Below are 15,114 nucleotides of genomic sequence, written 5' to 3'. Positions count from 1 at the left end.
CCTCAACCCAAATGAGGGGGTTTGAGATAAGTTGGACCGCAGAGTGAAGAAAAAGCAGACAAGAAGTGCTCAGCATAGGTAGGAACTCCTTCAAGACTGTTGGAAAAGCCTTCCAGATGAAGCTTGTTGAGAGAATGAGAATAAGAGTGTGCAAAGGTTGGCTACTTTGAAGAATCTCAAATATAAAATATATTTTGTTTTATTTAACACTTTTTTTGGTTACTACATGATTCCATATGTGTTATTTCATAGTTTTGATGTCTTCACTATTATTCTACAACGTAGAAAATAGTAAAAATAAAGAAAAACCCTGGAGTGAGTCTGTGTCCGAACTTTTAATTGGTACTGTTTGTTATCAATTTTAGGCCCCAGGTGTGTCTGTGTGTCATTATGTGTGTGTGTGTGTGTGTGTGTGTGTGTGTGTGTGTGTGTGTGTGTGTGTGTGTGTGTGTGTGTGTGTGTGGTGTTTATACACAATATATCGCGTTGTTCGTAACTTGTTTTGTACATAATGTTTCTGTTGCCGTCTCTTATGACCGAAAAGAGCTTCTGGAACAGTGATTATTCATCTCAAACTGGACGAAGAGTTCTTCTTCAATGAGTCGGACGGGAGGGATATACTACTACAGACACCAGACCAATCCCAGACCCCCGTGATTCGCTGGAGAAGGAAACAGAGATTCCACGGAAAGAGATCCGGGTGTCTTGTGAGGATCAGGCGACAAGTGGCTAATCTGCCCTTGCCTTCCGTCCTTCTAGTTAACGTTAAATTGCTGGAAAATAAATGGGATGAACTGAAAGCACGTATATCCTACCAACGGGACATTAAAAACTGTTATATTATGTTTCACCGAGTCGTGGCTGAATGACGACATTAATAACATACAGCTGGCGGGTTATACACTCTTATGGGCAGGATAGAACAGCGGTCTCTGGTAAGACAAGGGTCTATGTATATTTGTAAACAACAGCTGGTGCACGATATCTAAGGAAGTCTCGAGGTTTTGCTCGCCTGAGGTAGAGTATCTCATGATAATCTGTAGACCACACTACCTACCGAGAGAGTTTTCATCTGTATTTTTCGTAGCTGTTTACATACCACCACAGACCGATGCTGGCACTAAAACCTCACTTAGTGAGCTGTATTCCGCCATAAGCAAACAGGGAAACGCTCATCCAGAGGCGGCGCTCCTAGTCGCCGGGGACTTTAATGCAGGGAAACTTAAATCAGTTTTACCTCATTTCTATCAACATGTCACATGTGCAACCAGAGGGAAAAGTATTCTAGATCACCTGTACTCCACACACAGAGACGCGTACAAAGCTCTCCCTCGCCCTCCATTTGGTAAATCCAACCATAATTCTATCCTCCTGATTCCTGCTTACAAGCACAAATTAAAGCAGGAAGCACCAGTGACTCGGTCTATAAAAAAGTGGTCAGATGAAGCAGATGCTAAACTACAGGACTGTTTTGCTATCACAGACTGGAACATGTTCCGGGATTCTTCCAATGGCATTGAGGAGTCACTGGCTCTATCAATAAGTAAATCGAGGACGTCGTCCCCACAGTGACTGATCAGTTGAAGTCTGAAGTTTACATACACCTTAGTCAAATACATGTAAACTCAGTTTTTCACAATTCTTGATATTTTATCCTAGTACAAATTCCCTGTTTTAGGTCAGTTAGGATCACCACTTTATTTTAAGAATGTGAAATTTCAGAATAATAGTAGAGAGAATGATTTATTTCAGCTTTTATTTCTTTCATCACATTCCCAGTGGGTCAGAAGTTTACATACACTCAATTAGTATTTGGTAGCATTGCCTTTAAATTGTTTAACTTGGGTCAAATGTTTTGGATAGCCTTCCACAAGCTTCCCACAATAAGTTTGGTGAATTTTGGCCCATTCCTCCTGACAGAGCTGGTGTAACTGAGTCAGGTTTGTAGGCCTCCTTGCTTGCACATGCTTTTTCAGTTCTGCCCACAAATTTTCAATAGGATTGAGGTCAGGGCTTTGTGATGGCCACTCCAATACCTTGACTATGTTGTCCTAAGGCCATTTTACCCCAACTTTGGAAGTATGCTTGGGGTCATTGTCCATTTGGAAGACCCATTTGCAAACAAGCTTTAACTTCCTGACTGGTGTCTTGAGATGTTGCTTCATCATATTCTCCTCTCTCCTATTTTCTCTCCTTTTCTTCTCTCCCTCTCATATTCTCCTCTCCCTTTCCTATTCTCCTCTCTCCCTCTCCTCTCCCCTCTCCTTCCGCCTCTACTCTTCTCCTCTCTCCCTCCCCTCTCCTTCTTCCTCTCCCTTCTAATCTTCTCCTCTCTCCCCTCTCCTAACTGTCTGTCTTAATATTCTTCCTGTCTTCCTCTCCAGGTGTAGTTTCCTCGTGGTTGCTGTGTGGAGCCTGCCGCCACACACCCACTCCTCAACAACGACGGCTTTTGCTTGCATCTTCCAGTGCTTCTTCTGTCAGCAAGTTCAGCAGAGCTGCTGCTCGTCCGCCGCTAGCCCGGACGCCGCAGCCCCCGGCACATCAGCCAATCACAGCCCAGAGCCCCGCCCATGTGACATGGTGAAGATGACCAAGTCGAAGACGTTCCAGGCCTACCTGCCCTCGTGTCATCGCACCTACAGCTGTATACACTGTCGGGCACACCTGGCCAACCACGACGAACTCATCTCTAAGGTAGGGGGGCTGGGAGCGCGCGCACACACACACATATACACACACACACACACACACACACACACAATGCAAAGTCCAGTGCATTTTCACACACACTACAAAAAAATATCAACTTCATTTTGTTGACTAGATCAGAATCAATCTAGTTGTTTACCAGGGACCCAATCCAGAGCTCTGCTAGCTGGTCCAGACACCTAAGCTGATTACCCAGCGAGCCACAGGTAATCAGCCTCTGAACTCCACCCAGGTTGTCAACATCTATTAGCCTCCTTTATGGATGAGCTTTGCAGACTATCTACTGTACCTGCAGGCTACCAAGCTGCAGGCTACCAAGCTGCAGGCTATCTACTGTACCTGCAGGCTACCAAGCTGCAGGCTACAGTACCTGCAGGCTACTGTACCTGCAGGCTACTGTACCTGCAGGCTACTGTACCTGCAGGCTATCTACTGTACCTGCAGACTACTGTACCTGCAGGCTACTGTACCTGCAGACTATCTACTGTACCTGCAGGCTACTGTACCTGCAGACTATCTACTGTACCTGCAGGCCACCAAGCTGCAGGCTACCAAGCTGCAGGCTACCAAGCTGCAGGCTACTGTGCCTGCAGGCTGCCAAGCTGCAGGCTACCAAGCTGCAGGCTGCCAAGCTGCAGGCTACTGTACCTGCAGGCTGCCAAGCTGCAGACTATCTACTGTACCTGCAGGCTACCAAGCTGCAGACTATCTACTGTACCTGCAGGCTACCAAGCTGCAGGCTACCAAGCTGCAGGCTACCAAGCTGCAGGCTACCAAGCTGCAGGCTATCTACTGTACCTGCAGGCTACCAAGCTGCAGGCTACTGTACCTGCAGGCTACTGTACCTGCAGGCTACTGTACCTGCAGGCTACTGTACCTGCAGGCTATCTACTGTACCTGCAGACTATCTACTGTACCTGCAGGCTACTGTACCTGCAGACTATCTACTGTACCTGCAGGCTACTGTACCTGCAGACTATCTACTGTACCTGCAGGCCACCAAGCTGCAGGCTACCAAGCTGCAGGCTACTGTACCTGCAGGCTGCCAAGCTGCAGGCTGCCAAGCTGCAGGCTACCAAGCTGCAGGCTGCCAAGCTGCAGGCTACTGTACCTGCAGGCTGCCAAGCTGCAGACTATCTACTGTACCTGCAGGCTACCAAGCTGCAGACTATCTACTGTACCTGCAGGCTACCAAGCTGCAGGCTACCAAGCTGCAGGCTACCAAGCTGCAGGCTATCTACTGTACCTGCAGGCTACCAAGCTGCAGGCTACTGTACCTGCAGGCTACTGTACCTGCAGGCTATCTACTGTACCTGCAGACTACTGTACCTGCAGGCTACTGTACCTGCAGACTATCTACTGTACCTGCAGGCTACTGTACCTGCAGACTATCTACTGTACCTGCAGGCCACCAAGCTGCAGGCTACCAAGCTGCAGGCTACTGTACCTGCAGGCTGCCAAGCTGCAGGCTACCAAGCTGCAGGCTGCCAAACTGCAGGCTACTGTACCTGCAGGCTGCCAAGCTGCAGACTATCTACTGTACCTGCAGGCTACCAAGCTGCAGACTATCTACTGTACCTGCAGGCTACCAAGCTGCAGGCTACCAAGCTGCAGGCTACCAAGCTGCAGGCTATCTACTGTACCTGCAGGCTACCAAGCTGCAGGCTACTGTACCTGCAGGCTACTGTACCTGCAGGCTATCTACTGTACCTGCAGACTACTGTACCTGCAGGCTACTGTACCTGCAGACTATCTACTGTACCTGCAGGCTACTGTACCTGCAGACTATCTACTGTACCTGCAGGCCACCAAGCTGCAGGCTACCAAGCTGCAGGCTACTGTACCTGCAGGCTGCCAAGCTGCAGGCTACCAAGCTGCAGGCTGCCAAACTGCAGGCTACTGTACCTGCAGGCTGCCAAGCTGCAGACTATCTACTGTACCTGCAGGCTACCAAGCTGCAGACTATCTACTGTACCTGCAGGCTACCAAGCTGCAGGCTACCAAGCGCTACCAAGCTGCAGGCTACCAAGCTGCAGGCTACCAAGCTGCAGGCTATCTACTGTACCTGCAGGCTACCAAGCTGCAGGCTACTGTACCTGCAGGCTACTGTACCTGCAGGCTACTGTACCTGCAGACTACTGTACCTGCAGGCTACTGTACCTGCAGACTATCTACTGTACCTGCAGGCCACCAAGCTGCAGGCTACTGTTCCTGCAGGCTACTGTACCTGCAGGCCACCAAGCTGCAGGCTACCAAGCTGCAGACTATCTACTGTACCTGCAGGCTACCAAGCTGCAGACTATCTACTGTACCTGCAGGCTACCAAGCTGCAGGCTGCCAAGCTGCAGGCTACTGTACCTGCAGGCTGCCAAGCTGCAGGCTACTGTACCTGCAGGCTACCAAGCTGCAGGCTACTGTACCTGCAGGCTGCCAAGCTGCAGACTATCTACTGTACCTGCAGGCTACCAAGCTGCAGACTATCTACTGTACCTGCAGGCTACCAAGCTGCAGGCTACCAAGCTGCAGGCTACCAAGCTGCAGGCTATCTACTGTACCTGCAGGCTACCAAGCTGCAGGCTACTGTACCTGCAGGCTACTGTACCTGCAGGCTACTGTACCTGCAGGCTACTGTACCTGCAGGCTATCTACTGTACCTGCAGACTACTGTACCTGCAGGCTACTGTACCTGCAGACTATCTACTGTACCTGCAGGCTACTGTACCTGCAGACTATCTACTGTACCTGCAGGCCACCAAGCTGCAGGCTACCAAGCTGCAGGCTACTGTACCTGCAGGCTGCCAAGCTGCAGGCTGCCAAGCTGCAGGCTACCAAGCTGCAGGCTGCCAAGCTGCAGGCTACTGTACCTGCAGGCTGCCAAGCTGCAGACTATCTACTGTACCTGCAGGCTACCAAGCTGCAGACTATCTACTGTACCTGCAGGCTACCAAGCTGCAGGCTACCAAGCTGCAGGCTACCAAGCTGCAGGCTATCTACTGTACCTGCAGGCTACCAAGCTGCAGGCTACTGTACCTGCAGGCTACTGTACCTGCAGGCTATCTACTGTACCTGCAGACTACTGTACCTGCAGGCTACTGTACCTGCAGACTATCTACTGTACCTGCAGGCTACTGTACCTGCAGACTATCTACTGTACCTGCAGGCCACCAAGCTGCAGGCTACCAAGCTGCAGGCTACTGTACCTGCAGGCTGCCAAGCTGCAGGCTACCAAGCTGCAGGCTGCCAAACTGCAGGCTACTGTACCTGCAGGCTGCCAAGCTGCAGACTATCTACTGTACCTGCAGGCTACCAAGCTGCAGACTATCTACTGTACCTGCAGGCTACCAAGCTGCAGGCTACCAAGCTGCAGGCTACCAAGCTGCAGGCTATCTACTGTACCTGCAGGCTACCAAGCTGCAGGCTACTGTACCTGCAGGCTACTGTACCTGCAGGCTATCTACTGTACCTGCAGACTACTGTACCTGCAGGCTACTGTACCTGCAGACTATCTACTGTACCTGCAGGCTACTGTACCTGCAGACTATCTACTGTACCTGCAGGCCACCAAGCTGCAGGCTACCAAGCTGCAGGCTACTGTACCTGCAGGCTGCCAAGCTGCAGGCTACCAAGCTGCAGGCTGCCAAACTGCAGGCTACTGTACCTGCAGGCTGCCAAGCTGCAGACTATCTACTGTACCTGCAGGCTACCAAGCTGCAGACTATCTACTGTACCTGCAGGCTACCAAGCTGCAGGCTACCAAGCGCTACCAAGCTGCAGGCTACCAAGCTGCAGGCTACCAAGCTGCAGGCTATCTACTGTACCTGCAGGCTACCAAGCTGCAGGCTACTGTACCTGCAGGCTACTGTACCTGCAGGCTACTGTACCTGCAGACTACTGTACCTGCAGGCTACTGTACCTGCAGACTATCTACTGTACCTGCAGGCCACCAAGCTGCAGGCTACTGTTCCTGCAGGCTACTGTACCTGCAGGCCACCAAGCTGCAGGCTACCAAGCTGCAGACTATCTACTGTACCTGCAGGCTACCAAGCTGCAGACTATCTACTGTACCTGCAGGCTACCAAGCTGCAGGCTGCCAAGCTGCAGGCTACTGTACCTGCAGGCTGCCAAGCTGCAGGCTACTGTACCTGCAGGCTACCAAGCTGCAGGCTACTGTACCTGCAGGCTACCAAGCTGCAGACTACCTGCTGTACCTGCAGGCTACCAAGCTGCAGGCTAACTACCTCACCTACCCGCATACAACCTACCCCGCAGACTACCTGCAGTGCATTCAGAAAGTATTCAGACCCCTTGACTTTTTCCACATTTTGTCACATTACAGCCTTATTCTAAAATGTATTAAATTGTTGTTTTCCCTCATCAATCTACACACAATACCCCATAATGACAAAGCAAAAACAGTTTGACATTTTTTTTTAAATCAACATTTACATAAATATTCAGACCCTTTACTCGGTACTTTGTTGAAGCACCTTTGGCAGCGATTACAGCCTAGAGTCTTCTTGGGTATGACGCTACAAGCTTGGCACAACTGTATTTGGGGAGTGTCTCCCATTCTTCTCTGTGGATCCTCTCAAGTTCTGTCAGGATGGATGGGGAGCTATTTTCAGGTCTCTCCAAAGATGTTCGATTGGGTTCAAGTCCGGCCTCTGGCTGGGCCACTCAAGGACATTCAGAGACTTGTCCCGAAGCCACTCCTATGTTGTCTTGGCTGTGTGCTTAGGGTCGTTGTCCTGTTAGAAGGTGAACATTCGCCCCAGTCTGAGGTCCTGAGTGCTCTGGAGCAGGTTTTCATCTAGGATCTCTCTGTACTTTGCTCCGTTCATCTTTCCCTCGATCCTGACTAGTCTCCCAGTCTCTGCCGCTGAAAACATCCCCACGGCATGATGCTGCCACCACCATGCTTCACCGTAGGGATGGTGCCAGGTTTCCTCCAGATGTGATGCTTGGCATTCAGGCCAAATAGTTCAATCTTGGTTTCATCAGACCAGAGAATCTTGTTTCTCATGGTCTGAGAGTCCTTTAGGTACCTTTTGGCAAACTCCAAGCGGGCTGTCATGTGCCTTTTACTGAGGAGTGGCTTCCATCTGGCCACTCTACTATAAAGGCCTGATTGGTGGAGTGCTGCAGAGATGGTTGTCCTTCTGGAAGGTTCTCCCATTTTCACAGAGGAACTATGAAGGTTTTAAATGACATCCACTGTGCTCTTGATAAGAAGTTACATTGTGTGTCTGTGTTTATTGATTTGCCGAAGGCTTTTGACACCGTGGACCATGCTGTGTTAGTGCAAAGGTTAAAATGTTGTGGAATTACTGGTCATGCTCTAGATTGGTTTATAAATTACCTATCAAATCGTACACAATGTGTAATGGCGGATGGTTGCAAATCTGAGTCCATTGAGGTGTGCTCAGGTGTTCCGCAAGGTTCTACTTTGGGCCCACTGTTGTTCATTTTGTATATCAACAACATTGGGGATCTTATTGAAACAGCTGATGTTCATTTTTATGCAGATGATACTGATCTTTATTCAAGTGGTAGTAGTTTATCTTTAGCTTTTGAAAATGCCCAAAGAGCATTTAACATCATACTACAGAATCTGTATGATTTAAAGCTGGTTCTAAATTCGGGTAAAACAAAATGCATGGTATTTTCAAATGCCAGGCATGTTAGTAATCATGTCATTGCTACATTGGCTGGACAAGTTAAAGTGTACAAATATTTGGGTGTGTGGGTTGATGATAAGCTGAGTTTCACTGTGCATGTAGAGAACTTGATAAGGAAGCTCAAGCTGAAAATAGGATTTTATTACCGGCATAAAGCTTGTTTTTCTTTTGAGGCCAGGGAGGAGCTGGTGCGATGTACATTACTGCCGGATTTAGATTTTAGTGATGTTATATATATGCAGGCCTCAAGCACTTCCCTGAGAACACTTGATTCAGTGTATCATGCAGCCCTCAGGTTCATTACAAATCAGAAACGTCTAACACATCATTATGATCTCTACAGCGCTGTTGGCTGGTCGTCATTGACCTTGCGTAGGCTTAAACACTGGTGTACACTGATTTATAAGGCCATATTGGGTAAAATGCCATTTTATCTCTATTCTTTTTTGGTCAGGTCAGTAAATAAGTATCAATTACGGTCCCATTCTGATTTGCTTCTAGGAGTACCAAAAATTAGAACAGGTCATGGTAGAAATAGTTTTAGTTACTCAGCTCTGTGGTCCTGGAATTCTCTCCTGAACATTATAAAATGTGATGATTTAGTTTCGTTGGCGGAGTTCAAACACTTGATCGATGTATATATTATAGAAGAGTGTAATTGGTTTTTAGGCCAGCTGTTTTTAGTCAAGATGTTTGTTTTTAAATGTAATATGTTTTTGTTGTACTGTATGTGTGTTTATAGTTGTGTTTAATGTTGTGTTAGTGTATGTGTGTTTATAGTTGTGTTTAATGTTGTGTATGTTTTTGTTGTACTGTATGTGCGTTTTATAGTTGTGTTTAATGTTGTGTGAGTGAATGTCATTTGGTTTGTCTGAAACGATGTTCCCCTTGCTGCTATTGGACCAGGTCTCTCTTGGAAAAGAGATATTTATCTCAATGAGAATAAACCTGTATAAATAAAGGTAAAATAAAAATATGGAGCTCTGTCAGAGTGACCATCGGGTTCTTGGTCACCTCCCTGACCAAGGCCTTTCTCCCCTGATTGCTCAGTTTGGCCGGACGGCCAGGTCTAGTAAGAGTCTTGGTGGTTCCAAATTTCTTAAATTTTTAAGAATGATGGAGGCCACTGTGTTCTTGGGGACCTTCAATGCTGCAGAAATGTTTTGGTACCCTTCCCCAGATTTGTGCCTCGACACAATCCTGTCTCGGAGCTCTACGGACAATTCCTTCGACCCCATGGCTTGGTTTTTGCTCTGACATGCACTGTCAACTGTGGGACCTTATATAGACAGGAGTGTGCCTTTCAACATCATGTCCAATCAATTTAATTTACCACAGGTGGACTCCAATCAAGTTGTAGAAACATCTCAAGGATAATCAATGGAAACAGGATGCACCTGAGCTCAATTTCAAGTCCAATAGCAAAGGGTCTGAATACTTATGTAAATAAGGTATCTGTTTTTTATTTTTAATACATTTGCTAAAAAATTATAACCTGTTTTCGCTTTGTCATTATGGGGTATTGTGATGTCATTATGGGGTATTGCGTGTATATTGATGAGGAAAAACATTTATTTAATACATTTTAGAATAAGGCTGTAACGTTACAAAATGTGGAAAAAGTCAAGGTGTCTGAATACTTTCCGAATTAACTGTACTTGCAGGATACCTACCTGCACAACCCCTGTTTGTTTAGTATGTTTGTGTGTGTGTGTGTGTGTATATATGTGTGTGTTTTTTGTATATATATATCTCTTGAGATCATTGTACTAGTCTCTGTGTGTGGAGTAAAGGTGATGTAGAGTTTTTTCCCCTCTGACATGCTGGTAGAAATGAGGTAGAAATGGATTTCAGTTGTCCTGCATTAATGTCACCGGCCACTAGGAGCATCACCTCTGGAGAGCCGCCTCTTACAGCTCCTAGACTGCTGAACAATTCATCGAATGACTACCCGGACTATTTGCATTTCTTTTCATTGCTGTTACTCGCAGTTTATTATCTATGAATACCCCTACCTACATATACATATTACCTCAACTAACCTGTACCCCTGCACATTAACTCAGTACCAGTACCCCCTGTTTATAGCCTGGTTGTTATATTTTTTACTTTAGTTTATTTTGTAAATGTTTTCTTAATCGCATTTAAAAAAAAATTGTATTGTTGGTTAAGGGCTCCTCTTAAGTATCAAACCCTTTTTTTTTCTTCAATTTCTGCCTAAAATGACCAAATCTAACTTCCTGTAGCTCAGGACCTGAAGCAAGGATATGCATATTCTTGGTTCCATTTGAAAGGAAACACTTTGAAGTTTGTGGAAATGTGAAATTAATGTAGGAGAATATAACACATTAGATCTGGTAAAAGATAATACAAACAAAAAAACATACGTTTTATTTAAAAAAAAAAAAAAGAAATCGTCAGTGAAATGCAAGAGAAGGCCAGACAGTAATTTAGATGTTGTCCACCAGATGGCAGCAGTGTGTGTGCAAAGTTTCTGACTGATCCAGTGAAGAATTACATCACTACACAATATTTTGTAGCAAGTCTGCTACAAAATATTGGTCAATTGATACATTTTCAAGTACATAACTATTGAGAACATACAAATGTTTTTTTTTTTTAGTTTCCACACTCCCAGGAATGTCATACATGATGGATAATTAGCTTCTCTACAGTAAAAATACTAACCTTCACAGAAACTACAAGGGTTCAAACTGTAGAACTAATTTTATAAATGTATTTTACCAAACAAAAACTACACTACATTTTATCTCTGGGACCCTCAGGTTGACAACTCTTAGTAAGATTACTGAATGTAAGTACATTATTTACCTTCAGAGGTGAATGTATCAAACCAGTTGCCCTGATTAAAAATGTTTTGTTGTGCACTATCCTCAAACAATAACATGGTATTTTTTTTCACTGTAATAGCTACCGTAAATTGGACACTGCAGTTAGATCAACAAGAATTTAAGCTTTCTGCCCATATAAGACATGTCTATGTCTCGGAAAGTTGTCTTTTGTTTACAACGTCATTCTAGTACACTTTATCGCATATTGAGCAACACCTGTCCCGGTTTAGGGACACCGATACAGTAGAGGTTTGTAAGCATTTCTACTACACCTGTTGTATTCAGTGCATGTGACAAACAACGATTTGATTCATTGCCCTACAACAGCTCGTTTAGTGTTTTCTTAGTGCCAGCATCAGTTTGTGGTGGTAAATAGACAGCTACAAAAAAAATATAGACGGAAAACTCTGGCGAAGTGGTATGGTCAACAGCTTATCATGAGGTAGAACCTAGAGACGTCCTTAATGTTAGACATTATCACGAGGTAGAGCCTAGAGACGTCCTTAAAGTGAGAAGTTATCATGAGGTAGAGCCTAGAGACGTCCTTAATGTTAGACATTATCATGAGGTAGAGCCTAGAGACGTCGTTAATGTTAGACATTATCATGAGGTAGAGCCTCGAGACGTCCTTAATGTTAGACATTATCATGAGGTAGAGCCTAGAGACGTCCTTAATGTTAGACATTATCATGAGGTAGAGCCTCGAGACGTCCTTAATGTTAGACATTATCATGAGGTAGAGCCTAGAGACGTCCTTAATATTAGGCATTATCATGAGGTAGAGCCTAGAGACGTCCTTAATGTTAGACGTTATCATGAGGTAGAGCCTCGAGGCGTCCTTAATGTTAGACATTATCATGAGGTAGAGCCTAGAGACGTCCTTAATGTTAGACATTATCATGAGGTAGAGCCTAGAGACGTCCTTAATGTTAGACATTATCATGAGGTAGAGCCTAGAGACGTCCTTAATGTTAGACATTATCATGAGGTAGAGCCTCGAGACGTCCTTAATGTTAGACATTATCATGAGGTAGAGCCTAGAGACGTCCTTAATGTTAGACATTATCATGAGGTAGAACCTAGAGACACCCTTAATGTTAGACATTATCATGAGGTAGAGCCTAGAGACGTCCTTAATGTTAGACATTATCATGAGGTAGAGCCTCGAGACGTCCTTAATGTTAGACATTATCATGAGGTAGAGCCTCGAGACGCCCTTAATGTTAGACATTATCATGAGGTAGAACCTAGAGACATCCTTAATGTTAGACGTTATCATGAGGTAGAGCCTAGAGACGTCCTTAATGTTAGACGTTATCATGAGGTAGAACCTAGAGACGCCCTTAATGTTAGACATTATCATGAGGTAGAGCCTAGAGACGTCCTTAATGTTAGACGTTATCATGAGGTAGAGCCTAGAGACGTCCTTAATGTTAGACGTTATCATGAGGTAGAGCCTCGAGGCGTCCTTAATGTTAGACATTATCATGAGGTAGAGCCTAGAGACGTCCTTAATGTTAGACATTATCATGAGGTAGAGCCTAGAGATGTCCTTAATGTTAGACATTATCATGAGGTAGAGCCTAGAGACGTCCTTAATGTTAGAGATTATCATGAGGTAGAGCCTAGAGACGTCCTTAATGTTAGAGATTATCATGAGGTAGAGCCTAGAGACGTCCTTAATGTTAGACATTATCATGAGGTAGAGCCTAGAGACGTCCTTAATGTTAGACATTATCATGAGGTAGAGCCTAGAGACGTCCTTAATGTTAGACATTATCATGAGGTAGAGCCTCGAGACGTCCTTAATGTTAGACATTATCATGAGGTAGAGCCTCGAGACGCCCTTAATGTTAGACATTATCATGAGGTAGAACCTAGAGACGTCCTTAATGTTAGACGTTATCATGAGGTAGAGCCTAGAGACATCCTTAATGTTAGACGTTATCATGAGGTAGAACCTAGAGACGCCCTTAATGTTAGACATTATCATGAGGTAGAGCCTAGAGACGTCCTTAATGTTAGACGTTATCATGAGGTAGAGCCTAGAGACGTCCTTAATGTTAGACGTTATCATGAGGTAGAGCCTCGAGGCGTCCTTAATGTTAGACATTATCATGAGGTAGAGCCTAGAGACGTCCTTAATGTTAGACATTATCATGAGGTAGAGCCTAGAGACGTCCTTAATGTTAGACATTATCATGAGGTAGAGCCTAGAGACGTCCTTAATGTTAGAGATTATCATGAGGTAGAGCCTAGAGACGTCCTTAATGTTAGAGATTATCATGAGGTAGAGCCTAGAGACGTCCTTAATGTTAGAGATTATCATGAGGTAGAGCCTAGAGACGTCCTTAATGTTAGACATTATCATGAGGTAGAGCCTCGAGACGTCCTTAATGTTAGAGATTGCTCACCAGCTGTTGTTAACGAAGAGACACAACCCTCCAAGGCCGTTCTGTCCTGACGGAGTATAGAAGTTTCTAGTTTTATTAGTCGGTATGTACAGGATAGAATTGATATACACCGTCCAGCCAAATGCTTCATTATAGATTCCTCCTCAACAATGCAACATAAGAATACAAACATAAAGTAAATGGCTCAGTAGAATAGAATATATATATTTTTTGCATCAGTATAATACAGGAAGGCACAATTTATAGTCCAATATTTACATGTGTTTTGGGGAAGGGGGGGAAATGGGGGGGCAGTATAACAGCAGGTGTGATGTAGAGAGAGGAATGGGGGGGGGCAGTATAACAGCAGGTGTGATGTAGAGAGAGGAATGGGGGGGGGGGGCAGTATAACAGCAGGTGTGATGTAGAGAGAGGAATGGGGGGGGCAGTATAACAGCAGGTGTGATGTAGAGAGAGGAATGGGGGGGGGGGGGCAGTATAACAGCAGGTGTGATGTAGAGAGAGGAATGGGGGGGGGGCAGTATAACAGCAGGTGTGATGTGGAGAGAGGCATGGGGGGGGGCAGTATAACAGCAGGTGTGATGTAGAGAGAGGAATGGGGGGGGAGGGCAGTATAACAGCAGGTGTGATGTAGAGAGAGGAATGGGGGGGGGGCAGTATAACAGCAGGTGTGATGTAGAGAGATGAATGGGGGGGGGCAGTATAACAGCAGGTGTGATGTAGAGAGAGGAATGGGGGGGGGCAGTATAACAGCAGGTGTGATGTAGAGAGAGGAATGGGGGGGGGCAGTATAACAGCAGGTGTGATGTAGAGAGAGGAATGGGGGGGGGGGGGGGCAGTATAACAGCAGGTGTGATGTAGAGAGAGGAATGGGGGGGGCAGTATAACAGCAGGTGTGATGTAGAGAGAGGCATGGGGGGGGGCAGTATAACAGCAGGTGTGATGTAGAGAGAGGCATGGGGGGGCAGTATAACAGCAGGTGTGATGTAGAGAGAGGAATGGGGGGGGCAGTATAACAGCAGGTGTGATGTAGAGAGAGGAATGGGGGGGGGGCAGTATAACAGCAGGTGTGATGTAGAGAGAGGAATGGGGGGGGGGCAGTATAACAGCAGGTGTGATGTAGAGAGAGGAATGGGGGGGGGGCAGTATAACAGCAGGTGTGATGTAGAGAGAGGAATGGGGGGGGGCAGTATAACAGCAGGTGTGATGTGGAGAGAGGAATGGGGGGGGCAGTATAACAGCAGGTGTGATGTGATGTGCTTGATTTTATACATCTGTCAGCAACAGGTTTGGCTGAAATAGCCAAATGCACTGATTTGAAGGGATGTCCACATACTTCCATAGTGTAAGACCTAATCCTCTCTCTGTAGACCCACAAAATAGACCCTTACCCTCTCCCCATCTCTCTCCCTCTCTCTCTCTCTGTATCACCCTCTCTCTCTCTCCCTATCTCTCACC

General features: G+C 46.0%; 1 protein-coding gene across 3 annotated transcripts in view; it reads left to right on the top strand.

The window, feature by feature from the left end:
- ypel1 (yippee-like 1) overlaps positions 1-15,114 on the top strand; it is a 35,987-nt gene that overhangs the window by 9,533 nt on the left and 11,340 nt on the right. For 2 of the 3 annotated variants that reach the window (XM_029763881.1, XM_029763880.1), the window contains one exon: positions 2,385-2,697. In XM_029763881.1, the coding sequence (XP_029619741.1) occupies positions 2,581-2,697 (117 nt within the window). In that variant the 5' untranslated portion in view covers positions 2,385-2,580. Of the gene's footprint in view, positions 1-52; positions 79-2,384; positions 2,698-15,114 lie in introns of those variants that run through there. The other variant, XM_029763882.1, reaches the window with a different exon arrangement.

Source organism: Salmo trutta, chromosome 9, assembly GCF_901001165.1.
Source record: "Salmo trutta chromosome 9, fSalTru1.1, whole genome shotgun sequence".
In the NCBI taxonomy this organism is placed as follows: Eukaryota; Metazoa; Chordata; class Actinopteri; order Salmoniformes; family Salmonidae; genus Salmo; species Salmo trutta.
Note: the sequence above shows the minus strand (reverse complement) of the source record. Positions and strands in the feature narration are given on the sequence as shown.